The sequence below is a fragment of the Lynx canadensis genome, chromosome D1, assembly GCF_007474595.2.
Source record: "Lynx canadensis isolate LIC74 chromosome D1, mLynCan4.pri.v2, whole genome shotgun sequence".
In the NCBI taxonomy this organism is placed as follows: Eukaryota; Metazoa; Chordata; class Mammalia; order Carnivora; family Felidae; genus Lynx; species Lynx canadensis.
Genome location: NC_044312.2, coordinates 103,662,283 through 103,689,539, shown reverse-complemented (window position 1 = coordinate 103,689,539; position 27,257 = coordinate 103,662,283). Strand labels below are relative to the sequence as shown.

Sequence of the window (27,257 nt, the reverse complement as noted above, 5' to 3'; positions counted from 1 at the left end):
ACTTTGAAGAGGCTTCTTGACATATAATAAGAAAGAAGGAAAAAAACCCCACAGTAGCCTAAGACACAACCACATTCTTGAAAGAGGAAGAAAGGACAAAAGAAAAATGGTTGATACTATGAACTGAGACGAAATCATACTACTGGCAGGAATGTTTCTTCTAATTCTTCTAGGTAGCAAAAGATGAAATGTAACAGTGATTTATCTCAATCCTATAGCAACAGATAATTCTTTCAAGTAAACTAACTCATCAAATTCCAAAAGATGATAGCCACTTCATCATGATAAAACACTTCTAGTCAGAAGGGCTATCCCAATATGATCTGGTTCTCCTTCAGGTTGCCCTATTTTTCGAACTGAAGCTTAGAGAATTAAATCTTGACTTGTTCAAGATTACAAAGCTAATATTGATTGGGGGGTGAAACAGGGAATGGTTGGTTGGTAAGCTGGGAAGAAAGCACAGTCAAGGTCCTCTCATTTCTTTTTAAATATTTACTTTTTTTGTTTTCTGGAAAACTAACAAAGTTAAATATTTGACAAGCATTAAGTACCTGACAATATAATTTTTTCAAATTTAACCTTATACTCTGCTAAGTAATTTTTATTCTTGTTTTTATAGATGGGGAAAGCAAGTAACTAACTTTCCCAGACTCAAAAATTAAGCTGTGGAGCTGGAATTTGAACTCAGGTACATCTAAGTCCAAAGTCTATACTCTTTCTACTGAATTATTCCATGAAAGTGAATTTTTAATCTAAAACTGCACATGGCATTTGTTTCAAAATAGAGGAATAGAGGGAATTGATTAAATACCAGAACAAAGCTGAAAGATTTTCAAGCTTCAATTAAGAAATTAAATGATTAGTATATTTCTTCTTTTAATGTTTACTTATTTTTGAGAGAGAGCGAGCGAGCGCAAATGGGGGAGGGACAGAGAGAGAGGGAGACTCAGAATCCGAAGCAGGCTACCAGGTTCTGAGCTGTCAGCACAGAGCCTAATGTGGGGCTTGAATTCATGAACTATGAGATCATGACCTGAGCTGAAGTCAGACACTTAACCGACTGAGTCACCCAGGCACCCCTGGTTCACTCATTTAAATCAATGCAAACGTTTGTGTGCATATATGTGTTAATAGTTAGATTTTTCTTTAAAACAAACAACCAACCAAACAAACAAAAAACGCAAACGTTTATTTATTTTGAGTGGGGGAAGGGCAGAGAGAAAAAGAGAAAATCCCAAGCAGGCTCTGTGCTGTCAGCGCATAGCCCCATGCAGGGCTCGATCCCACAAACCATGAGATCATGACCTGAGCTGAAATCAAGAGTTGGATGCTCAACCAACTGAGCCACCCAGGTGCCCCTTGAATTAGATTTTCCTTTCTTGTTCTAGTCATGTTCTTCACTGCTTACTACATCTATGGTTTTATTTTTTTTTACCTATTCCAGGGCAGTTATCAGCCCATGGAGCACTGAGAGAAAGAAAATAAAGGATAAAAAATACTAATGAGCATTTATAAAATTTATACAGATATTAAAATTTTAGGGGGCGCCTGGATGGCTCAGTCACTTGAGCATCCGACTCTTTATTTCTGCTTAGGTCATGATCCCCAGGTCGTGGGATGGAGCCCCATGTCAGGCTTTGTGCTGAGAGTGGAACCTGCTTAAGATTCTCCTCTCTCCTCCCCTGGCCCTCTCCCTAGCTTGTGCTATCTCTTAAAAAAACAAACAAACAAACAAACAAACAAACAAACAAACAAAAATTAGGTCAAAAATGCTAGGATCCCAAACTAAGCTATTAATTTTCAAAGTACAGTCATCAGGTGAGTTCTGTCTCTTAAAAATATTAAGAAACTTTGCTTAGACAGAGGTTTGAGAAAGTGAAAGGATACATTCTCCTCGAAACTGTAGCTCTGAAAACTAGTGTTCATTAACTGGACAGTCTCCATAGCTCAAAATTTAACATTTAAGTCTGAATAGATCTGCCTGGACTCTAAAGGATGAGTAAGTGCTAGCTATGTGATAGAGGGGAAGTGGGAAGGAGGAGCATGTGCAAATGTCATGAGATGCTCAGTCATATGTCATGAGATGTCCATGCTCAGTGTGGAGGCTGCTTGGGATTCTCTCTCTCTCCCTCTGCCCCTCTCCCCTACTCACATGCTCTCTCTGTAAAATAAAAAATAATAGTAATAAAAAAAAGGTCCTTGGAGGATTTTGGATTTTATCCTAATAGCCACAGAAAGGCAGTGGAAGATTTTAAGTTGGAATGTGGCATGATGAGATTTGTAGTTTTTGTGTTCATTCTGGTTGCAAGCTAGAGAACGACTTATGTTGGGCTAAGAGTGAATTCCAGGAGACCTAGCTAAAGTCTACTGCAATACACTAGGCAACAAATAATAGCTTGAAAAAGAGTAATAGCACTGGAGATGGAAAGAACTGGAGATCTGCAAAAACACTTAGAGGAGACAGGCCTCTAAGGATAGACGGGGATAGAGAGAGGTATCATGGATTTAGTTTCTAGATTTATGACCTGGACAACTGAATAGATGGTGAAAGTATTCACAGAAAAAGATCAGGTGTCTTTTACTGTTTTGAGGAGACAGTAGGGAGAATATATGTTCCATTTTGGATAAATTAAATTTGAAATGTCCGCAGAGTGAAAAAAAATCAGTGAGCCCAAAGTTCAGAGGAAGGAGTCTGGGCTACTTACCTACAACTGGGAATTGCCATTACCATGGTTGATTATAGTGCTATGATCCAGATTTAGCAAGGTCCACATAAAATGATCATTTTCAACTTTTAGAAAATGTTATTTTTAGCTATTCCCAACATTTGGCTTATTCACTGGTTTCTCTGTTCCAGAAGTAGTTTCATATGGTAAAATCTATTTAAAAAAATTAACCATAGAACGATTTTGCTTTGTTCAGTCTTTCAATCCATTCTCTCCTAAGTACTCTTTCATATTTTGATGGTAAAATGTAGTGCAGCAGAGTATCTGGGCATGTAAAGAAAGTTATACTAAAGTATGGGTGTAACACTGACACTGAGGATAAGAAAAGGAAAAAAGCACAACAGTGCTGCAGAAACAGAAAAGCTCAGAGTTATGGGGGCACAGAAATATTACAGGGAGAAATTTGGTCCACCTAAGGAACACTGTGAGCAATAAAGCTGAGAAAGTATAATTCATCTACATTGTAGAGGCTCTGGATCCAAGCCTAAGAAATCTGTAGTTAGACAGGTAATAGAGAATCTCTGAAGGTTACAGAGTTAAGAGCTACATGACCTGAATGGAGACCAATCTGGCACACAATGGATTCATAAAGAGACGTGGTTTGAGAGTTGCAATTTAAGGAGATCGGCTGGGATGCAATTGTATATTTAATTTTAATAAGGACTTTAATTAAAAATGCTAATGGAGAAAGGTTGATAGGTTGAAGTGGGAATGGGGTAGGGGGAGGCACAAAATGAGCAGACCTTGAGCAGGGCAGGGTAAGATGTAGAGGTAAGGAAGAAAGGCATCATGGATTACTTGGCATCTGCCCCTGTTATTCTACTGAAACTGCTATTGTTAAGGTTTCCAATGTCTTCCATGTAGTTAAGTCTAATTGACATTTTTCAGTTCCCATCTTATCTTCTGACAGTTGGTTTTCACGGTATCACACTTTCTTGGTCTTTTTCCTACTTTCCTAGTTTCCTGTCCCCAGTCTTTCCTGGTAGCTTCTCCTCCTCCTCCAACTGTCCTTTAGATTTAAATGCCACAGCTTAATCCTAGCATCTCACCTTATTCTACATTCATTCTCTGTAATCTACTCTTGCCTGTATCCATCATACGTAGTCACCTTCCTTGGGTTTAAAAAAAAATTTTTTTTTAACATTTATTCATTTTTGAGAGAGAGAGAGAGAGAGAGAGAGAGAGAGACAGAGAGAGAGAGACAGAGCATGAGTGGGGGAGGGGCAGAGAGAGAGGAAGACAGAATCAGAAGCAGGCTCCAGGCTCCGAGCTGTCAGCACCGAGCCCGAGCCCGATATGGAGTGCGAACTCACAGAACGCGAGATCATGACCTGAGCCAAAGTCAGGCGCTCAACGGACTGAGCCACCCAGGCACCCTCCTCGGGGTTTTAATATGTACTCAATATAGTGAATGAGAGCCGATGGTGGTGCTTTAACAGGGAGGCACTGTCCACGCACAATAAAAGGGTTGCCTTTTAATAATTAAACTACAAATCAACACACAATGAAAATGCAGCACTACACAAAGTCACCTAAAAATGGATCTAGCACTTGGGCCAATCTAATTAATGACCAATAATAAGGAATATTATCATGTGGCTGCCACTGTTCTAAGTAGTTCATGTATATCATCTCACAATGAATTCTCAAAATACTCCATTAAGTACTTCTTACATACTTTCTTAATTTTACAGACAAGGAAACGGAGACATGGAAAAGTTAAGAAAACTCCCCAAAGTCACATGGTAAATTCCCAACAAAGCAGAGTTCAAGTTCAGGTTGTCTGATTTTGAAGACTGTGCTCTTCGGCCATGATGCTCTTACACTAAAGAAACCCTGAACTCACTTCTGTCCTTTGCACGCACTTTATCATCACACTATGCATCATCGTCTTTGTATAATAAGTAATATACACCTCTATATAATATCACTTTGGTTGTGATGTTACCGTTCCTTTAAAATTGCTTTTGCCAAGGCCAACAATGCTGAGAGGGGCTCTTACCTTTGTGTGCCATGGACTCCTCTGGGGATGTGGTAAAACACATATGCCTCAGGATTATTGGTTTTAAGTGTATAAAATAAAATAGGATTTTAAAAGAAGGCTTACAAAGAAAACTGTAATGGAATATAGCTAATCCACAGACCCCTCGAGCTAAAGCTAATGGATACTTTGTTTTTAATCATGGGCAACCTTTCAGTAGCACTTGCCACTACCCTTCCAGCTACCTTCTTCTAAATGAGTTTTTTAATGCTTTTTATTTTGAGAGAGAGAGAGAGAGAGAGAGAGAGAGAGAGACACACACCACACAAGTCGGGGAGGGGCAGAGACAGAGGGAGAGCGAGAGAATCCCAAGTAGGCTCCATGCTCCGTGCAGAGCCGAAAGAAGGGCTCGATCTCAAGACCCTGAGATCGAAGTCAAAGAGTCAGACCCTTAACTGCCTGAGCTACCCAGGCGCCCCTACCCCCTTCTAAAAGTTAAAACTCTTTGCCTTTCCTTCACTTCCACCACTTTTTTTCCTTCTTGGACTTTTCATCCTTCTCAGTCTCATCTGGGCTCTCCATACCTTACTTGAAATGGTGGTTACTGGCCTGCTTCTCTTCTCACTGAAAACACCTACACAATCTCATCCATTCCCAGAGTTCAATTAGTATCTAAAAGTTAAGACTTTTATAACCAACTACCTATTGGTCACCTCCTCTTTAATTTCAAGACTTGTGAGACCCTCAGTAGAGGACATAGCTAAGCTGTGTCCAGACTCCTGACGGAGGGAAACTAAGAGATGATAAATGGGTGTTGCTCTCAACTTGTCATAATGTGTTTGAAAACAAATACAGTGGTCAAACACCATGGTTCTGCCTACACCTATAGGAAAGGATGCATGAGCTATCAAGTAACCTGATGCTAGGAAATGCTGGCATCATATAATTCTCCTTCTCACAGAATCTCTCTTTTAATACTATGTCCACCAAGCAACTTTGTAATCACTTGGTCTTATGGCACAGTGCAAGATTTTTAGTGACACAGAAAGGTCCAAAACAAGTGAATATAGAGTTTTGGTGATGATATAGAAGATGCAAATTTGACACAAGCAGAGGTCTGACAGGCACTTTTGCAAGTGAGGTCTGCCCTTCTGTAAAGCTGCCCAGAGGCTGCCATATTATTAAGAACTTGCCCAGTGGAGGATGAGAGACCATGAGGAGGAAAACCATGCTGCTGGCCCACAGCCAGCACCGACTGCTTCACATGCCAGTGTGGCCATCTTGCCTCGTCAGGCCCTTTCAGCTGTTCTCTGACCGCAGCTGCCCGACTAGCCCAGGAGAACAGCAGAAGCATCCAGCCAACTGGAAAACAACATGGGATAATAAACTATTCTTTAAGACACCAATTCGGGGCAATGTGTTCTAAAGCAAAAGACATAACTATGAGTCTCCATTTTCTCATCTATAAAATGAAGGATTAGAGATGATCCCTAAGATCGTCTCCAACATAAACGTAAGAGTTCACTCTTCACATTCGAGGATGCAAGAAACAAAACAACAGAAACAGATTTAGTGGGATGAATGTAATTAACATAGAGAGGGAATAAAAGGAATATTAGAATTAACTACGGTTTTAAGTTTTAAATAGTGTGCAGGGGACTTCTAGTTAAACGGCAGATTGAATGTATTTTTTTGGTCTGCTTCCTTCTAAAATGTCACTAAAATGACAGAGAAGAACTAAAAATGACTAAGAATCACAAAGTTAAAGGAACACAAAAGGAGACAACAGCCCTATGATTTCATTTCAACAAAATTTTAGAAGACCTGAACCAGGATAGTGATAAAGACTTCCACATCAAATAGAGTTTAAACTTACACTAGGAGGCTGGGAAACAAATCATAAGTTAACACACACACACTTAGCCACTTCAGAAAGAAATAGGAATCAGAGTCACACGGTGCCTCTGAAAGAGGGGATGCTGAGTAAGACTGAAAAGAGAGCAGTTGGAAGGTTTTAAAAGTTAGTTTCAACACGCGGTCCCTTTTATCCTTTGCTGCCATCAACCACCCCTCTGAGCAGAGGTTTACTATTTAGGAAAAGGTGAACTAGACAGGCCCTGGCATCAACAGTTTCAGGTTAAGGGCAGAGTTGAAGTATTATTAGAGAACAGTGGTAATTAAATGGAACCAAAAATAATAAATGTTGAGGACCCTCCTCACTGACCTCCCACCCAACACTATAACCAGAGATACAGAACTTCTCTCTGATGAAAATGAAATGGCCCATAGAAAGACTATGCCCACATCATCTCTTTACAGGGGACAGGAAGTCTAATCCGTGCACAGACTTCCCGATCACAGACTTTACTCTAAAAATCAAAAGAAAGTTAGGGAACACCAAAAACTTGACAAAAATCTCTTGAGAGGCTAAATAAACAAATGGGAAAAACAACTTGAAAGAAATGGCAATTCAGGGAACAGAAAAAAATACATATACACAGAAACATACTTGTATATTGATAGGAAGCGAGTATGTCATTAAAGAATAGTAATACATGAAGAAAAAAGCTCTTGGAAAATTAAAACTATGATAGCAAGAATTAAAACCTTTAAGAAAAGGTATTAAGCTGAGAAAATAAAAGTAGAAAGGGTTAAGAAGAGGGAAAAAAGAACAAATTAAACAGAGAAAGCAAAAGCAACAGTTAAAGAAATAAGAACATAAAATCTGCTATAAATTGAAGACATGCATTGTAACTTAATTTAACATCATTTATGTGTTAACTTCATTTATCAACTAGGCTAGTGTGATGCTGTGATCTATAAGAAAAGTACGTATGATCTTCATCCACAAGCGCCTAACTCAGAGTTGCCCAAACCCTTCAAAATTCCCAAGTGTTAAAAGTGTTTCTGGTTATGTTAATAACGTTACTTTTGGATACTACCTAAGGAAGGGGGCTGGCCGCCAGAAGGTTGAACTTTTAGTCTCCCTCCCCACTTCTGGAAGCCGAATGGAACACCAATGGACAATGATTTAATCAATCGCAGGAATTATGAAGGCTCTATAAAAACCCAAGGCAGGGTCCAAAGAGCTTCTGGGGATCTGGGGAGAATGGCATGCTCCGAGAGGGGAGGGAAGGGAAGTGTCACCAGATAGACCCTAAGACCTGCCCACTGGCTCCTACTCTTTGACCTCTTGTCTAGCATTTTTTCCTTAAGCTCTCCTTTCTAGCTTATCTCCTAACTCAAATGGAAACTGAAACCACCCCTCAAGCAATAGTAAGTGCCCTGATAGACCTCCAGCCAGCCCAGACCACCCAAGCCATTGGAGCGTAACTCCCTCTTGTAACAGACTAGCACCCGTGCACATGGACCATGGAGTAACCTCAAGAATGACCAACAACTATTGTTACCTAATTATAAAACTAAAATCTCCACCCAAGGAGAAGCCAAGCCTCATTTACATAACATACAATGTATGTACAGACATGTTTCCTTAAGGCATATATGTGACCTTATACCCGTCTCTACATATGACAAGGCTTCTCTATCTAAATATTCATCCTAACCTAAATAAAAGGAACGCATTTTGGAGAGTCACGGCTTTGGAAGTTATTCCCTGTGATCACCTTATTTGTTGCAAATAAAGTTTCCTTTGCGCAACAACTTATGTGGTGTAGTTTCTATCTGTGACTCACCAAGGAATAAACTCATGTTGATTCGGTTGCAGAAGCTTCTCACCCCTTCCTTCACATCTTGCCCTACAGATCACTTTCACCTAGCTGTTTCTGAGTTATAATACACCAGTGATCTAGTAAGTAAAATGTTTCTGAGTTCTGTGAGCTGCTCTAACAAATTAACTGAATACAAGGAGGGGGTCATGGGAACTTGTGATTTATAGTTCAGAACAGGTAACAACCTGGACCTACTACTGGCATGTGAATGGAAGTGTGAGGGAATAGTCTTGTAGGACTGAGCCCTTAACCTTCCGAATTTGATGCTATTTCCTTATAGACAGTAACAGAATTGAGTTGAATCCTTGGAATATCCTGCTGGTATCTGAGAATTGCTTGGTTGCTGTGTGGGAAACCCTCTTCTCCCCACCCCCACTATAGTGCCTAGTTGTTTGGTCAAACAGCCTAAATGTCACTGTGAAGGTCCTTTTGAGATATGATTAACATGTAAATCAGTAGATTCTGAGTAAACTACCCTCCATAATGTGGGTGGGCCTCATCCAATCAGTTGAAGGCCTCAGAGCAAAGACTGATTTCATGGAGTTTGGCTTCAAGATTACAACACCACCTCTTATCTGAATTTCTAGTCTGCTGGTTTGCCCTGTGGATTTTGAACTTGATAGCCACAATCACTTAAGCTTAAGGAATTTAAGCTAATTCCTTAAAATAAATCTCTCTCTCTCTCTATATATATATTCTATTGGTTCTGCTTCACTTGAGGAGCCATAATACAGACTCTGGTACGGAAAGGGGTTCTAGAGGAAGAGAATGTTTTTTTAATATAGTGATTCAACAATTCTATCCATTATTCAGTGCTCACCACAGTAAGTATACTCTTAATCTTTTCACCTATTTTACTCATCCCTGCACCCACCTCCCCTCTGTTAACCATCAGGTTTTTCTTTCTTATGTATTTTTTAAAGATTCATTTTATTATTTAATTATTTTTTTATTTTTTTTATTTTTGAGAGAGAGATACAGTGTGCAAATGGGGAAGGGGCAGAGAGAAGGAGGGAGGCACAGAATCTGAAGCAGTCTCCAGGCTGTCAGCATGGAGCCCGAACTTGAATGCAGGACTCGAACTCATGAACCAGGAGATCATGACCTGAGCCAAAGCCGGCCACTTAACCGACTGAGCCACCCAGGTGCCCCTAGGGTTTTCTGCACATAGTATTACGTCACTGGCAAACAGTCAAAGTTTCAATTCTTCCTTACCAGTTTAGATGCCTTTTCTTTTCCATGTCTGAGTGCTGTGGCTAGGATTTCCAGGACTATGTTGAATAAAAGTGGTGAGAGTAGGCACCCTTATCTTTTTCCTGATCTTAGGGGGGGAAAGTGCTTGGTTTTTCACAATTGAGTATGATGTTAGCTGTGCGTTTTTCATGTATGGCCTTTATTCTGTTGAAGTGTGTTCCCTCTAAACTTACTTTGTTGAGGGTTTTCCTCATGAATAGATGCTGTGCTTAGTCACATGCTTTTCCTGCATCTATTGAAATGATCATATGGTTTTTATCCTTTCTCTTATTGATATGACCTATCATGCTGATTGATTTGTGAATCCTGAACCACCACCCTTCTGTCCCAGGAAAAAAATTCCACTTGATCACGAAAGATTTTTCAAATGTATTGCTGGATTTAGTTTGCTAACATTTTGTTGAGGATTTTTGCATCCATGTTCACGAGATAAACCAGCCTGTAGTTCTTTTTTTGTGATGTCTTTATCTGGTATTGGTATCAAGGTAATGCTGGCTTCACAGAATGAATTTGGAAGCTTTCCCTCCTTTTTTAGTTTTTGGAATAGTTTAAGAATAGGTATTAACTCTTCTTTAAATGTTTGGTAGAATTCACTTGTGAGGCCATTTGGTCCTAGACTTCTGTTTGTTGGGAGTTTTTTGATTACTGATTCAATTTCATTACTCATCATCAGTCCGTAAACATTTTCTATTTCTTCTGATTCAGTTTTAGGAGGTTATATGTTTCTAGGAATTTATCTATTTCTTATAGGTTGTCCAATTTTTTGACATATAACTTATCATAATATTCTCTTATAATCCTTTGTATTTTGTGGTGTTGGTTTTTATTTCTCCTCTTTCATTTCTGATTTTGCTTGGGTTCTCTCTCTTTAATGAGTCTGGCTAAAGGTTTATCAATTTTGTTGATTTCTCAAAGAAATAGCTCCTGGTTTTATTGATCTTTTTTTTTTTAAGTTTCTATTTTGCTTATTTCTGCTCTAATCTTTATTATTTCCTTCCTACTCCTGGGTTTGGATTTTGTTTGTTCTTATTTTTCTATCTCCTTTAGGTGTAACGTTAGGTTGTTTGAGATTTTTCTTGCTTCTTGAGGAAGGCCTATATTGCTATAAACTTCCTAGAAGAACAGAATCTTAAGGATGAGCTTTCTGAATTAGTTCTGTGGTTTCTGGAATCGTTTCTTTAATTGATTTAAAGGCCCTAATGACTCTATTTTTGGTAGTAAAGAGAACACTGAAAGTCTATGGCAAAAAATCACCAATGGATACTCCTGATCAAATATTTCTTTAATAACAGACAAGGTTCTGGCCATTATGTAGTCAATACCTTAGAATATTTCAAGTTAAATGAGCAGAAAATTGGCTAGTTGTTTCTAATGACACTAGACGAAGTTGGGAAAGATAGGGATGTGCTTAGGGATTTAAATTCCTAGCTCAAGTACCATATAAATGACCTGAAAGTTTCTATGCCTGCGCTGAAAGAAATCCCGATCTCCTACAGCTACAGAGCTGAGATTGCTGGAAACCAAACCCAGAGGCTCACCAAGGCCAAATGGGTATAGATACTTCTGAGTACCACTGCTAGCAGCAGAGACCAACACTGAGTCCCTGATATGGCACCATTCCTTAGGGTTATCATCCAGCTACTTAATGGCAGGTTCATTATAATGGACCACCCACACCATGGAAGTGGCAATGTTTTGTTCTTTGTGGAATCCACATCTGGTTAAGGATTTGCCTTCCCTGCATATAGTGCTTCTGTGAAAAATACCATTTGTGGACTTACATAATGTCTTATCCCAGTCATGGTTTTCCACACAGCATTTCTTCTGAACAAGGAACTCACTTCTCAGCAAATGAAATGCAGCAATGGACCTATGGCTCATGGAATTCACTGCCCTTACCATGTGCCCCACAATCCTAAAGCAGCTGACTTAACAGAAGAGTGGAATGAAAGTAACAAACACCGGTGAGGTTGTGGAGCAAAAGAAATCCTCATCTATCACTAGAGAACATAAATGTCATAGCCACTATGGAAAACTCTTTGCCAGGCTCTTAAACATACATTTATCAGTTACAATCTAAAAATTCTACTCCTAGATATCGACCTAAAAGAAATAAAAACATTCATCCATTCAAAAACTTGCCCATCAATATTCAGAGTATCATTACTCATGGTAGCAAAAAAGTGGATCAACTGATAAATGGATAAATCAAATAGAATATTTCCATACAAAGAAGTACTACACAAAGGAATGAAAATATCGATACATGCTATAATATGAATTAACCTCAAAATTATGCAAAGTGAAAGAAGCCAAACGCAAAAACACATATTCTATACACAAGTCTGTTTATAAAGTGCCCAGAAAAGGAAAACCTATGTAGACAGAATTATACACTTGAAATAGGTGTATTTTATGATATATAAGTTGTGTCTCAGTAAAATCTTATTAATAATATGCATCACAGCACTAGACATAAAGGCCAATAACTAAAAGCTACCCAAATGCCAATCAACAGTAAAATGAATAAACCATGATACAATCTCACAGGGGAACACTGTACGACAATGAAAATGAACAATCTATATAACACACACAACCTAGAGAAACCTTACATAATGGAAAGCAAAGAAGCCCTACACAAGAGTACATGCTGTATTACTCCACTTATACAGAATCCAAAAAATGGCAAAACAAATTTGCGCTGTTCAAAGTCAGAATGGTGGTTACACTTGGGGGTAGGGATCAGGTTCTATTACTTGACCTGGGTAATGCCTACATGACTGGGCTTGCCTTGTGAATATTCACAAAGCCATACATTTATGGTAAGTGAGCTTGTGCATATGTATGGCATATCTTAACCGACTTTCAAAAAGATCACCTGTAATCCTAGGAAAAAAGAACAGAAATATCAAGTGCCTTCAATCAGGTAAGGGTTAAATAAATTACAGAATATACATGTGTAGTAGCCATGGTTGGATGCCCACCAAGCATCTATTTGCCTCCTCTTTCCTGAAAGACTCGATCCCACTCTTAGACACATGGTGGGATTCCTGATCAGTGTAAGCTAAAGGCTTTCAAAGTATAGTCTGTGAATTCCTAAAGGTTACCAAGACCTTCTCAAGAGGTTTACAAGGTTGAAACTCTCCAAAACAACCTGTATTGGAATTTGGATTACATTTCATTTGTAGATCAGTATGGAGAGAAATGACATCTTAACAATACTGAGCCTTCAAACCCATGAACAAGGTACATCATTCATTCCATTTAAGTCATTAATTTCATTCAAGTGTTTTGCACTTTCCAACGTTTAAGTCTTTCATGTCTTATAAGATTTATCCCTAACACCTATTTTTTGATGCTCCTGTAAATGGTATAATTTTATAATTTCAACATTTTTGTTACTAACATACAGGAATACAACTGATTTTTGTATGTTGATCTTGTATTATGTGAGGCAGCATCAAGATGCCTTGCAGATTTTGCCTTCAATCTTGTTGCAAACTGCTCTGAGGCCACCATGACCCGAAAATGTCTAGACTGAAAGACCAAAGAGAAGAGGGAACAGCCCAAATGAGAAACAACAAGTTTCTGTATCTTAAACTATTGAACTTTTGGAAGGTTACATGGCAATAGATAAGTGATACAAGAGTTTAGGGAGAGTCACAGTAAAGAAAATAGGGTTTAGAAATTCTCAAAAGAGGCAAAATTACAAAGAAGCTAGGATACAAGTTGGGAGATAAACTGGGATCAAAACAGCAATGAGGTAGGCAGGCAGAGGAAAGAACCACAGTTACCTCTAAGAATTACTTGCACTGAAGCTAAAGGGGGCTTTGCCTTGATGTAGTTAGATCAATCTGGCTAGTTTTAATTCAGAGGAGCTTGATCCTTCTTGGACTTAAAAGGTCAGGGGGCATGAGATCATAGCTAACTCCTTTTTGTCAGAGGTTCTTGTCCACTCATGCTTCAGTTTGCTTCCACCAGGGCATTCTGCTGCATCTCTCAAGTGGTTGTGGCAGGAATTGGATCTCAACACAAAATAACTACTCTACATTACAAAATTAACTTATAAGTGTTGTCAGAGATGGTTTCTATGTAAATTGAATCATAATGGGCAAACTGTTACAAAGTTATTTCTTTGTATGTAAGGGAAAGACTCGTTTATCTGATAAAACATCCCACAACTGAAATGAGTTGATAAGCCCACGGGCTTTCTGAGCCCATGTCACAATCCCCACACGAGGTATGTCTGCACTTCTAGAAAACTAGAACAGAGAGCAAGAACCACAGGAGGTCTAGGTATTTGAACAAGAAAAATAGTTTAAAGGATATGGGGCATTCCCAATGAGGAACTGGATGTCTGAGTAGATCATTCTCCTACTGAGAGAAATAATATAGCTTCTGTTACCTTAAGATAAAGAGCCAGGAACAAAATAGGACAGATAAAATGCTATGTACTGTCAGCCATTTGAGACATGAACATTATCGTAACAGTCAGAAACTTGAGTTTCTGAAACCTGATCAGACTACTCTGTATATTTCTATAATTAGCTCTTTGTTTCTCATAAATAATTAGTAAAGTCCATTTTGAAATATTCCAGCGTCAGCAGTATTAAGAGAAATCAAGGAAAGCAAGGCTCTTTTTTAAACTTATATTTAAGCCAACTTTAGAAGAGTATTATTGAATTTGTGAAGAATGCTTCCGTTAAAAGTGATCATGTATTTGAGAGTTAAGACTGAAACTAAGTATATGCCCCCCCCCTTTTTTTTTTGCCTAGTGATTCTCCTTTCAGAGCTCTTTCCTATTCAAAACCAGTAAGATTTTAACTAGGGACACCAGGTTATCAGCCAGGAGACTCAAAATATTTCAAAGAATTGTGAAGACAATGTCCTAAGTAACTTCTCACATCATCCTTTGTACAAAAACTCAAATGGAAAAATTAAAGTGAGATTTTTCTCAATGGGAGTAGGTAAAACAGGTGGGAAGCCTGTTCTATATAGTTAAGAATAACACAAACATTGTTTAAGGGTACTGGAAGTGACAGGATAAGAAATAATCCAAGGTATTCCAACATAGGAAAAATGAAATAGTCTGATGAAATTAAAACTATAAAAATTGCTAAAAATAAATTCCAATTTTTAAAAGAAAGGAATACAGAGCTATAACATATAAATTAGATCAATGAACACAAAAATGGAGGATGTGATCCAGGAAAGAAATAACAAAACAAGCTAATATTTTAGTAATAATTCCAGATATTATGTTGATTATAAATTAGATAAGGCAAATAATCAAAGCTCTTAACAATTTAAGTAAATTCCCAGATCTGTAATGAACTTATTTGATGACTCTGTCTAGGTAATGTTTTCTAAACGTTACTACCCTGTAACAAGAAGAGTAACTGAAAACAGTAAAAGAATTCTGAATAAAAGGTGAGACCCAGAGTTTAATACAATCAAATTTTTAAGCACTCAGTGCTCCAAAGTGTTTTCCACAAATTCTAATTTTATGAGCTATCCCTTAAAAAAAGCGGAGGGGGGGGTATTATAGTCAATTAAGTTAGGGAGTTACTGCACATTTTGGTATTTTTATTGCTCACTACTCAAACAAACAAAATCTGAGAGGCCCTGCAATAAAAAAAAAAGTAACACACTGATGACTCAAACACCTAGCACATTTGACTCTGTAAATACTTATTATTCCATGAAACACTTGAAACTCACTTTAGTAAACATTAAGATATTATAGTCTCCTTTTTTTTTTTTTTTTATAAGGTTTCATCTTGGGCAGTTTTAGTTGGAGGTTTGAAAGTAAAGAAATTAAAATTAGTGGATAAAGTAACACTGGAATTATTAATAAACTACACTGCATTGTGGCAAACTATCACTATACTTATTACCATAAGAATAACATTTAGTTGAAAACAGAGAACAGAATGAAAACAGAGAGCAAAGTTGAAAAGGAACCTGCTAGGCTCCATCCCTCAAAATTTCTGCTAACACTCTTGGAAGCTGGCAATGGTAAACTAACTTTCATGTTTCAAGTTTTTCCCTTTTTGCTTCTTCTGTGTGGAATGTTCTTCAGCTATCTACATGCACACTCAGGTCTCAGTTACAAAGTCACCTCAAAAGGGGTCTTCCCATGACATCGTAACTTCATCAAACTCTGAACTACATTATTTTAATCAAATGTTTCATTGCACTGATTTGATTACCAGCACAACCTAGTACCTAGAATGTTGCTGGACACATAATGCGATGCTCAACAACTACTTGTTCAATGAATTAATAAACACTATCTTTGCAAATCTCCATTTGTTTTTATATATTTTCATTTTCCATTTGTTTTACATATACCTATCTGGGTTAAATAAATACAAGAACAGGAACCAATACAAATATGTTTCTTTACTATTTCAAGTGTAAAACAATCAACATGGCACTTTGCAACTTCATAATTCTAAAACAACAAGTTGTTTTTTGTGTGTATGCAACATTATTTGTTCAAACATGTCCAAGGTTCTTATCTTTGACTGAAGGAAAGGATATAGTTTCACGCTGTTTGGAGTAAATAAGAGTTAAAAACAATCCTGAAAACATCTTGTCAATATTAAGGAAACAGAATTAGTAGTACCTCTAGAAAATATCAAAAACCTGCTCAAAATTTTGAATAACTTTGGAATGAGTTGAGTTACTTCAGTTAAAATGCAGCCAACTGAACATGAAAACTATTCCAGAGTAACAGAACAACTTTCTGAGAAGTTACATGGCAAGAAAAAGGGTAAGAATCGAGGTGAATTTAAAAGCATAGGGAAAAGTGACCACCATAGCCTCCACTTCTGTATTCCCTGGTCTAGCTGTTTAAATGTACGTAAGATACAGTTTTCTTATGTTCCTATATACTGTTCAGAGTTGAACAGCCACAATGAAGAGATGAAAATGAGAGCTGGAGAGTATCTATTTCTTCAAAATTTTACAGTTACCTTTTACTGAATGTTCACTGGATTTTCAGGTATTGATATTATTTGCAATAAAAGGCAGAACTTGAATTCAAGTGCTGAGCTCTAACTAGAGATTCGGAGCCTTTAACTAATGAATTGAGTGAACTGATGGAGACTGAGCTACCCAGAATGCAGTTTAATCTCTCCACAGCTGCACGGCTATGTAACAAGCCAATTTCTGGTATAAGACATCTATGCAAAGAGCAATTAATTTATCTCCAACAGAGATTCAAAATTACCACCACATCCTCCAAGTTCTCCTCAAGGCAACCCAAAATAATTTCTTTATACATACTCTTTAGACACATCAAACAACTTTAGCTCTAATAAAGGCAAGCTGAGGATTTTGTCTTTTGTTTTAATAAAAACTGCTCTGGTACTTGATTGCCACCTGTCTACATTTTCTTCACAACATAACATTTCAAAATGATCTCTGAATAAGGAACGTTAGACCTTCCATTCTTGGCAGACTCTATTTTCCAAGTAAGAGCAGCAAACTGGTCATGCAAAGTTTTCTACACAAAAAAATTTGCCTAGAATAAATATTTCTGCCTGATATGAAATACTAGCCTCAGGTTCTAAAATTCAGAGGAAAAACAAACCTGGTAACTGGTATCTAATTATTTACAAAGCAGCCACCAATTTAAGTCACTGGCTCCTAATCACACTGTCATTCTTCTACATGGCATTAAAATCCAGGTTTTAAACTTGCCTTATACATGTTACATTTTCTTAAAGCATTCTTTATGAAGAGAAAAATCTTAATACATACGAACATATGTACGTATATAAACACATACATACATACATAAACACATGTACATACATAATTGGCCAAGCCTCAGTTAGTAGATTTGTCAGACACAATAAATGAAATGCACTTAAAAGTATACTTGTTCCAGTCTTAAAACGGATGCTGCATATTTGATTTAGCATCAAGAAATGCAGGCAATAACTAGAAAAAATATATACATATAATGACTGAGCAACTGGCCCAGCATGTTAGGGGCCATTTTAATAATCCAATCTGCAAAGCCAGAATAAAGTCTTTTAAAAAAAAAGTTGTTTTTTGTTTTTAAAAAGGTGGACATTAGCTTTCTTTCATAATCCAGATAAGCAGAAGACTACATTTAATACCTATATTTGGTTTGGTAAAACTCTTAAAGAGAAACAGTCTAATGATCCCATTTAATGATTCATCAGGCTGAATGAAATCTTAGAACACTTTTCTTCTCACATTCTTCAAACTGCATTTATAATTTGAGTCTCTACAGGCACCAAGATTTTGTCTATACTCTGTATATTGTGTATCATTTCTGTTACTTTACTAAAAAACCATATAGCTAAAAACAAATTGCAATAAACTGAAATGAGATAATCTGATTTCACACTGATTAGGTTTCCAAATAATGCCAAAATGTTCCACTTGCCCAAACCTAGTATCTAAATAGGTTCTAATCACACCAATAATTTTTTACTAAATAAAAGTCACTTTTAAATGAGAACAATCTGAATCATTAGGCTGCAGTTTATTCTATTTTCTATCAGATTATAAAACAACCAGTGTAATGTACATGACAAATAAGAATGATCAAGTCTTACCTTTGTCAGTTGTTACTTTGTCCACGCATCTGAAAGAAATGAGAATCAACTATTAAAAGAACAATCTTGCACACTTTCTTAAAACACAGATATTTATCTCTTTCAGGTTCATCTCCAGAGTGATGCAGAAAGCACCTAGAGTAGTGTGGTCAATAGAACTTTCTGCAATGATGAAAATACTATATATCTGCACCTTCCAATATGATAGTCACATGTGGCTACTGAGTGCTTGGAATAGCTTATGTAATTGAGGAAGTGAATTTTTAATTTTGATTAATGTAAATTTAAAATAGCTATCATATCTGACAGCACACAGCTACAGTATTCTTCAAGACAGTTTCTAACTATAAAAAGATTAATACAAAGGAAATATTGCTGATTTTATTATATTAAGTGGTTATGTAACAAAATGTCCTTATTTTAATAAATGCAGTAACTAGGTGTGAAATAAAACGTTTGAGATTTTCTCTAAGGTATGTCTGTCAAAAAAAGCGGGGAGGAGAAGGAAGATAGAGGTAACGAGCAAAATCTTGACAACTATGGAGATTTCACTGTACTGTTTTCTCTATTTTGTGTATACTTGACAATTTTCATAAGAAAAATTTAATGAACCTAACAGAAAACCCCAAATTATTCATTTGTTATACCCAAGTCAAAATCTATTTCTACAAAGGCAAAAGACTGGACCTTAGAAATAAATATAATTTGTACTTTACAAATTAGATAGCAACAGCAAAGAGTTTTATGTGTTATAAATGGATTTTTAAAAATGTTACTATCTTGTCTTAAATTTGTTAACATTTCTATCATTCATAACTGTTGAGTGTGGTAAAACGAACCCCTGCCCCTGGAGTCATTACCCAAATTCAAAAGTCCTCAGGTCTTGGATCTGTATTGTAAAGATGTCACACAGTATTTCTGAAGCAGTACAAAGTTGGTTTGGTTTCTTTTTATTTTTTGAAAGTAACCCTGATATAAATGAAAATCTTATGTAATAAAAGAATGTCCAAATACAGAAGCCATAGCATAATACAAAATCTGTTCTCCTTAGAAAGAACAGCTATCATTTTCTCATCCCACTTTTTTTTTAAAGCTTGGTATTATAACTTTATTTTAAATTATATTATCAACACCCCAGTTAATAATTAACATAAGATAACTGCTAATCATCCTAACTCTAAAGGAGAAGTACAGATTTAATTGCTAAATTTTGAAACTATGCAATAAACTTTCCCAAAACCGTTTGGAATGCTAACATGTTTCTATTACCATATTGATCACCATAAGAGGAAAGCTCAGAATTTTAAACTTCTACAACTGGAGCTTTCTCCAAAGAGTCTCAAAAGCTGTTTCAATTCAGAATATTACTGCCTTTTCATTCCCATTATCATGACACCTTACAAAAGGAAATAGCAAGAAAGTGTCACCCAAAGGTTTACTACCATTTTACTTTAAGCAAGAAAATACACCAAAAATGGAATGCCATGTACCAGAAAATAGAGCAATATTTGTTTCCTTCATTTATAACCTCCCCCGAAACCTGTAGTAGTCCCTCTAAGAATACTCCATTTTAGCCGATAGGGTTACTCAATAGCTATAAGTTTAAAAAAGTATTTATTGAAGTTTTACACGAAGTGCATTGGCTAAACACAGGCCTTATGATCATGGTAGAACAAAAAGAAGCCTTTTTTGCAATCTAACCTACTTTTAGTTTAAGAATTAGTTTCCGTATTAGTAAAAAGCAGATGTTTTAACTTGATGAATTCAGAAAAAAAATGGTAGAAATGTACATATAGTTTTTTTAAAAAATATTTTTGAGAGAGAGAGAGAGAGAGAGAGCATGGGAGAGTGGCGGGGAGAGGCAGAGAGAGAAGGGAACAGAGGATCTGAAGTGGGATCTGCACTGACAGCAGTGAGCCCCATGCATGGCTAGAACTCACAAACCATGAGATCATGACCTGAGCAGAAGTCAGACACTTAACCAACTGAACCACCCAGGCGCCCCGAGAAATGTACATATACTTTAAAATGAGACATGGATTAGGGGTGCCTGGGTGACTCGGTCGATTAAGCGTCCAACTTTGGCTCAGGTCATGATCTCACGGTTTGTGGGTCTGAGCCCCACATCAGGCTCTGTGCTGACAGCTCAGAGTCTGGAGCCTGCTTCAGATTCTGTGTCTCCCTCTCTCTCTCTGCCCCATCCCTTGCTCACACTGTGTCTATCTCTCTCAAAAATAAACATTTAAAAAATGTTATTAATAAAATAAAAATTAGACATGTATATAAACATCTGCAATTAAAATATAAGAATCTGAACTCTTAAGCTTATTGGCCAAAATACAGCAAATGATGAACCAAATTCTTCAATGGTACTGATATAAAAACCTTTCTTCATATTTGGTTTATCTTTTCTTATAATTAGTCTTAAAGTTTTATTTTAAAATGTTTCTAGCATTTAACTTTATGCCTTTCTTTTGAGCAAATTCACTGAAAAATCATTTCCTTCCATAAGGATTTCCTGTTCATTAACTTTTGAATGTTTCAATGTAAACGAAAACATTGTTACAAGCATAAATGTATATTAAAAACTGTAACCTAGTTATCACTTAATTATAAAGCTAACTTCACAAATCATAAATTGTCAGTTATTGATGAAGACACTAATTTAAAGAGCTTAAGTAACTTGCCCAAGGTCACTTAGGGAGTAGTAGAAAGCTGGGAGCAGAAACTATCTAGTCCAATCTTTTTCTACTTCATTACTTTGCCTTCTAACAAAAAAAGAGGTTTCAAACAATCCAAATCCCTGTAGTTATTAACCTTTTAAACTACTGTACACTTTGCTGTCTCTTCAATCAAGAGAAACAAATGTAGGTGAAACAGCTATTACTGAGAATTTATAGGAGGAAACGTTGGAATATGTAAAAGAACCTGAAAAGAACAAGTAATTAAGACAGAGATTAAATCTCTTCCTTCTTTTTAAAAAATTGCCATATGTTGTTAGGAAAATAGAGAAGAAGGTCAGAGAATACTTGACCAGGGTTCAGTAAACTGATACTCAAAACCTCACAAGAGGTGCCTGGGTGGCTCAGTGGGTAATGTGGTTAAGCATCCAACTCTTGATTTAAGCTCAGGTCATGATCCCATGCTTTGCGAGACTGAGCCCCAAGACTGAGTCCTGTGTCAGGCTCTGCACTGACACCATTGAGCCTGCACGAGATTATCTCTCTCCCTCTCTGTCCCTCCCTCCTGACCCCTCCTCTCTCTCAAAATAAACAAACATGAAAAAAAAAAAAAAGAAAGAAAAAAACCTTTTGAAATATCTTGAACGGTTAAATAATTTTAACTGATTAGTTTTAAAGTTTACTTTATCACTCTGAAAATCCGTAAACCATGCATACATGTTTCACAAACCTTCACTAATCACTGCATCTTCCCTTCAGACTGCAAAGTCCTTCAAGACCAGGACAATGTCTCATTTACCTTTATAAAGCCTCGCCCAACAGGGTACCGGGCCCAGTTACTGCTCAATCATGGTTTAGTTAACTGAAATGCTTTAGAACTCCTTTGATTTCTAGGGCATGCAGTAAATTATTACTAGGAAAATTTATTTTAACAATCTGACCAAAATTGCATAACTTTAAATTAAGAGACAGTTCTGAGGCTAAGAGAAGGTAAAAGAACACTACTATCTTTTACGATACTGGATAAGAGGGAAGGACACTAAGAATTAAGGCTCTTTCTCCCCCCAGGGAATAATATGGAGGAAAAAACTGAAGGGATTAAATTAAGTCATCTTCATCCAAGTTCAACTGTTTTTAAAGTAAAAAGACTCGTAAGTACTTTTGTTGCCAAGAGTTAGGGGAAAAAAACCAAAGAAATGGAAAAAAACTATTGCATTAGGTGTCATCAGGTTGAGACATCATTTCTGTAAGTAAAACTGGTAGGAAAGTGGGAGGGAAATGAGCAAGGAAGTTTAGGTATATTTTACTCAGATGGGTAGGTGAGAATGGAAGGGCATTTACAAATGTATTATGAGGTTATTAACTTTCCCAGGTGTGGCAAAAGAAGGAAATGGAAAAAAAAATCCCAACTTTGCAGAGCTCACATAAAACCACCACGCACCGCTTACGTCTCTGGTATGCTACCACCACTCAAAACTAACTTTTAGCAAAGACTGCATGTAGTACGTACTAGGCTTTGTGTTAAGTGCTTCACGTGCTGTACTTAATTCTAATTCATCTCATAAGGATTAACATTAGCTCTTATAAACAATGAAACTAAAGCACACGCAGTTGAAGAAATTTGTCCAAGGAACTTAATCCAAGTAAGGGTAATGATAGCTCTTTTCAAACTGGTGAGATTAAATACACAATCTTAAAAGTTTTTGTGACTGGAATTAATCTACAGGAATTAGAATCCCAATCGCAGCCAAATGATTTGTATGTACAGATCTTTGTTCACAGAATTGCAGTTTACACAATAAATTCTCTGGATTATGTTAACTTAAATAACATTCAAAAATTTGAAGTACATCTAACACCTCTGAATTTTATCTCTTTCTGAGGGGCTTCTAAGACAAGCATGCAGGTCACAGACTTAAGTCTTAATTTTGGAAGAGGTGTTTTCAAGTTTTAAATTTGGGATAAGCCAAATCTTGCCACACTATCTTTGGGAGGGGGCACTTAAAACTGTAATTCCCCCACTCCAATTTTCCCTTTTACCCATTTTTTTCACTTGAAAGTCGAAAGATAAAAATGATGTTTTCAGCGACGAATTCAATGGCTAATATGATTAATTTCTACAATTTACAAACACACGTACTCAGTATTTCCGACATAGAAACATCTTTAAATATTTATGTTCCTGGTCCCTCCATTATCCCTAGGTGATAACAGAATTCCTTGAAGAATTGTCTTTTAAGGATGAAGTTCCTACGTTGGAGCATAAGCACAAGCAGAGAAGCGAAAACTAAAAATAAATAAATAAAATAAAATAAAATAAAATAAAATAAAATAAAATAAAATAAAACGGAAAACCACTAAAAGATACCCATCTGATTCTGCTGTGTGAAAGACTACACTTAAAATTGGCAGAGCCACGTTTCACCCTCCTAAGCACCAGATTCCTAAAACAAGTGAAACGTGATGTGAAAATTCAGCAGAGTGGAACAAACTACATAAAGCTGCTCATACAACTGGCTCTCGAGCTAATTAATGGGAAGGGGGGGTGGGGGCCACACACTTTAGAAGCCAAGACCGTGCTGTTGATTTCCTAATGGGGATGTGATGTAATACTGGAGGGCCGCCTTACGAGGGGAAGGGACAGGCTGACAAAGGGAGTGCAGATGCCAGAGTGCGGGCGAAGCCTGCGGCGGCGGGGAAGAGGAGGGCCGCTAAAGGCGCAGGAAAGGTGTATCCCACAAAGGACGACCTCGGGGAGAGGGGAAGTGGCCCCGCGGACGGGGGGCACGGGGGAGGGCCAGAGAGGAGCGACGGGACAGCTAGCAGGGAGGCGGCGTGACATCTGGCGCGCGAGCCGGCAGGGGGCAGAGCAGGCAGGATGTCACGTGGAGTGGGCGCTACGGGAGCCGAGAGGATTGCGTGCGGACAGAGGGGGGTCTTTCCCACCGCCTGAAAGACTGCGTTACTCACAGGAGTCGCGGACTCTTCTTGCCCTGAGCTGGAGACGGGGGCTTCGCGGCCTGGGACTGCTGCCCTGGGGCGTCGGGAGGCCTGGCGCTGGGGCTGCTCCTCCGCCGGCGGGGATACTCGGCCTTCCTCCGGCGAGACACAGCGGCGGCGGCGGCGGCCGCAGCGGCCCGGCCCCGGTCCCGACCTCCCCTCAGCACGCGGCTGCTAGTGGTCCCTGCAGGCGCCGCCGCCGCCGCCGCCTCAGGGGGCTGTTGTTGGGGCTCCTCCGGAGCCGCCTTGGCCGCCGCCGCCTCTCCCCCTTCCTGGTCCTGCTGCTCCGGGGGTCTCGGCTCTTCCGTCTCCCCCGGCATCGGGGCTCGTCCGTCCCCCACCCCCTCGTCCCAGGCGGCGGAGGCGGAGGCGGCGGCGGCCGCGGCGCTGCTCCCCCCGCCCCCTTCGCCTCCCGGAGCGTCCGGCTCAATCTCACTCAGCGCTCCTCTTTCCCCCCTCCCCTCCGCCCGGCTCCGAGGGCGCCCCCCCCCACCCCCTGCCACTCAAGGCCCGCTACCGCTGGCGGCGCGCGCGCCCGCCACAGACGTGCAGCGGACCAATCGGAGAGGAGGGACGGCTTCTTCGCTCTGCCCCTCGCGGCCTCTCACGCAGCGACGTACCAGGTTCCCTCCCCCACCCCTTCCTTCAACCAATCAGGAAACGGCTCTAAGGGAGCGCGCGAGGTTTCCTTCCCCGCGCACCCGTTCTCACCGTTAAACGGCTGCGTCTCGCGACAATCCTAAAGTGACCTTCCTCCCCCCCTCCCCCGCCCCACGAGCTCAACGCGCGCTAGGGGCAGTGGGAGGAGCAGGTCCCGCGAGGAGATTGGTGGGAGGAAAACGCACCTTTTTTTCCCCGCCTCGCGCGCACCCTGGACTGGCTGCGCGCGCACCTGCCTCCCTAAGGAGCCGCTAATGCCACAGGGCTCTTTCTATCCTTCTTCCTTAAGCCGTGGAAGTAGCCTTGGCGTTCTTCTGCCTCCACCCCGACCCCACTTTCCTGTCTGTGGCCTTTCTGTCCCCAGCGCCGCCAGGTCTTGCGGAAAGAAGGGGAAATTTTTTTGAGTTGTCGCTTCTCCTTTAAGAAAAAAAACGCCGTCGGCTGCCGGATGAAAGTCTCTGAAAAAATGGCGGCGGTAGAACAGAGGCGGGGTCGTGAGGGCAAGGAGGGCCCGCCTCTTGGCGCATGCGCAGGGTCAACTTGTCAAAAGGCATCCTGGGAGATGAAGTCCTGAATATCCAGAGCTTTAGGAAAAGACGACAGGCAACCGGAGGCATAGAGGATGCTGGGAGGTTTTGAGTGATGCACGATGGGAAAGGTAGTTTACTCGTTCTGCAGTGGGCGTTTGCTCTTTCAAGGAGGTAGTATTTCCGGGTTAGGCCGCGAAACTTGCACAGATCCCAGCTGGGTTGTCGGGGCAGTTGCTGGTTGGGATAGCTTAGGACTGTTTTCCCGACTTTGGAATCGGTGTTGGCGACACATCTCTTGGGTGGCCACGTTCACAGTGGCCTGGGTTGGTTACTTTGCACCTCCTAGCGTTCATGTTTGCAGTATACGCCTCGTCATCTTATGTGTGACCCGTGAGCTCCTAGAGGTCAGGCACTGAATCTGGATCCGTCCGGTGCTTGGCGCATAGCACAAACCCACCACTCATTTGGTTCTTAACGTCTGTGGAGGGGCGCCTGGGTGGCTCAGTCCATTAAGCCTGGGACTTCAGCTCGGGTCATGATCTCACAGCTGGTGGGTTCCAGCCCCACGTGGGGCTCTGTGCTGACAGCTCAGAACCTGGACCCTGCTTTGGATTCTGTGTCTTCCTCTCTCTTTGTCTCTACCCCACTCGCACTCTGTCTCTCTGTGTCTATTAAAAAAAAACGTTAAAAAAATTTTTTTTAAATAAAAGTTTGCGGAAAGGATTCTAGAGTTGCTGTTTTACCCGATGTTGGTGCCAAGGAGCTGGCGTCAGCTGCCTAACTTGGCTGTGGTCCCTGGGCTGCAGGGAAGGGGGTAGGGTGAAGGGTTGTTATCGTGATTCTGTGACCTACTCAGAGAAACCCAAGGCCTCTTTCATGCTCCCTCCCTCAAAGCCACTTGGCTTCTGTGGTTTTGAATGTTTCTGCTGCACAGGAAGCATGGTCAGAATAGCAGCTTTGTCAGAAATTACCTGTCTGTTCACTAGCATATGCAACTATATTATCCTAATGCGTCAAATGGGAGTTTCCATTTGTTTTCCAAGTTGCAGTCAGTGACTCCTGCATTCCTTCCTTCCTTACTGCTTTTCATGAACTATACCCAGGAAGCGATGTGAGAGAATGGTTCTTACCCCTAGAAAATAAAACATCCAGGGTTAAAACCCCCCAGAGAAAGCAGTTGGAAACAAGATCTGGGGATCCAATTCTAAATTTCACATAAATCATTAAGTTAAACTGCAGATGGAGTCTAATATTTGCAAGCCAAGTGCTGAAGTGCATTTTTCCTCGGTGTCTTGGCTTAGTTACCAGTTCAGATGAGGCAAATGGCATATTTGCTGTCGAGTGTTCTGCACTTTCATAGGACTAGTGACATTTCAGTTGTAAAAACTACAGATTAGTGTGGATGGGAATTTTTTCAAACCCATCTGGACTTTTGGAACAGCACTGACATCCAATGGCTGCTCAAAGTAATGCAGAGTGGGAATCTTTTGATTAAAAAAAAAAATCTTTGTGTCAGGAGGGAATGAAAGAATCAATAATTCCTTTAGATCAACCAAAAAAAAAAAAAAAAAAAAAAGACCACTGGATTGCAGAGGAAAGATCACAGGCATTGAAACTAAATCTGGATTGGGGCACCTGGGTGACTTGGTTGGTTGAGCATCTGACTTCAGCTCAGGTCACGATCTCACAATTCATGAGTTGCAATCTCACAGTTCGTGGGTTGGTGGGTTTGAGCCCTACGTCGGGTTTTGCACTGACAGTGAGAAGCCTGCTTTAGATTCTCTCTCTCTGGATTATAGTAAATAGTAAAGCTACCTATAATTCTGTTAATTTCCTCAAGTTACCATTCCTTGAATTTATTTCACTACTGGTAGAGATGGAGATAATAATATCTGTTTCACAGGTCCATAATTATAGTTCTTCACACACTGCCTTCTCATAGGAGGCCTTTTGTAAATGTTTTATTTCATTCAAGGTGAGTAAAATCAGAGTGGTAAAGATGAAAATTAATCTCAGTGTCCTTTTTCAGAGAAATTGCTAGAAAGCAACATAGCTAAGCAGAAATTGTGCTTCACTGAGACATCTGCAGCT

At 39.3% G+C, this 27,257-nt stretch overlaps 1 protein-coding gene across 4 annotated transcripts in view; it reads right to left on the bottom strand.

The window, feature by feature from the left end:
• Positions 1 to 24,411, bottom strand: part of ZFP91 (ZFP91 zinc finger protein, atypical E3 ubiquitin ligase) — a 45,917-nt gene extending 21,506 nt beyond the window's left edge. For 2 of the 4 annotated variants that reach the window (XM_030333841.1, XM_030333842.1), the window contains exons 1-2: positions 23,947 to 24,411; positions 18,296 to 18,324 (exon numbers count right to left, since the gene is read on the bottom strand). In XM_030333841.1, coding sequence (XP_030189701.1) covers positions 18,296 to 18,324; positions 23,947 to 24,296 — 379 coding nt within the window. In that variant the 5' untranslated portion in view covers positions 24,297 to 24,411. The remainder of the gene's footprint in view (positions 1 to 18,295; positions 18,325 to 23,946) is intronic. The other 2 variants (XM_030333839.1, XM_030333840.1) reach the window with 1 other exon arrangement.
• Positions 24,412 to 27,257: the final 2,846 nt, after the last annotated feature.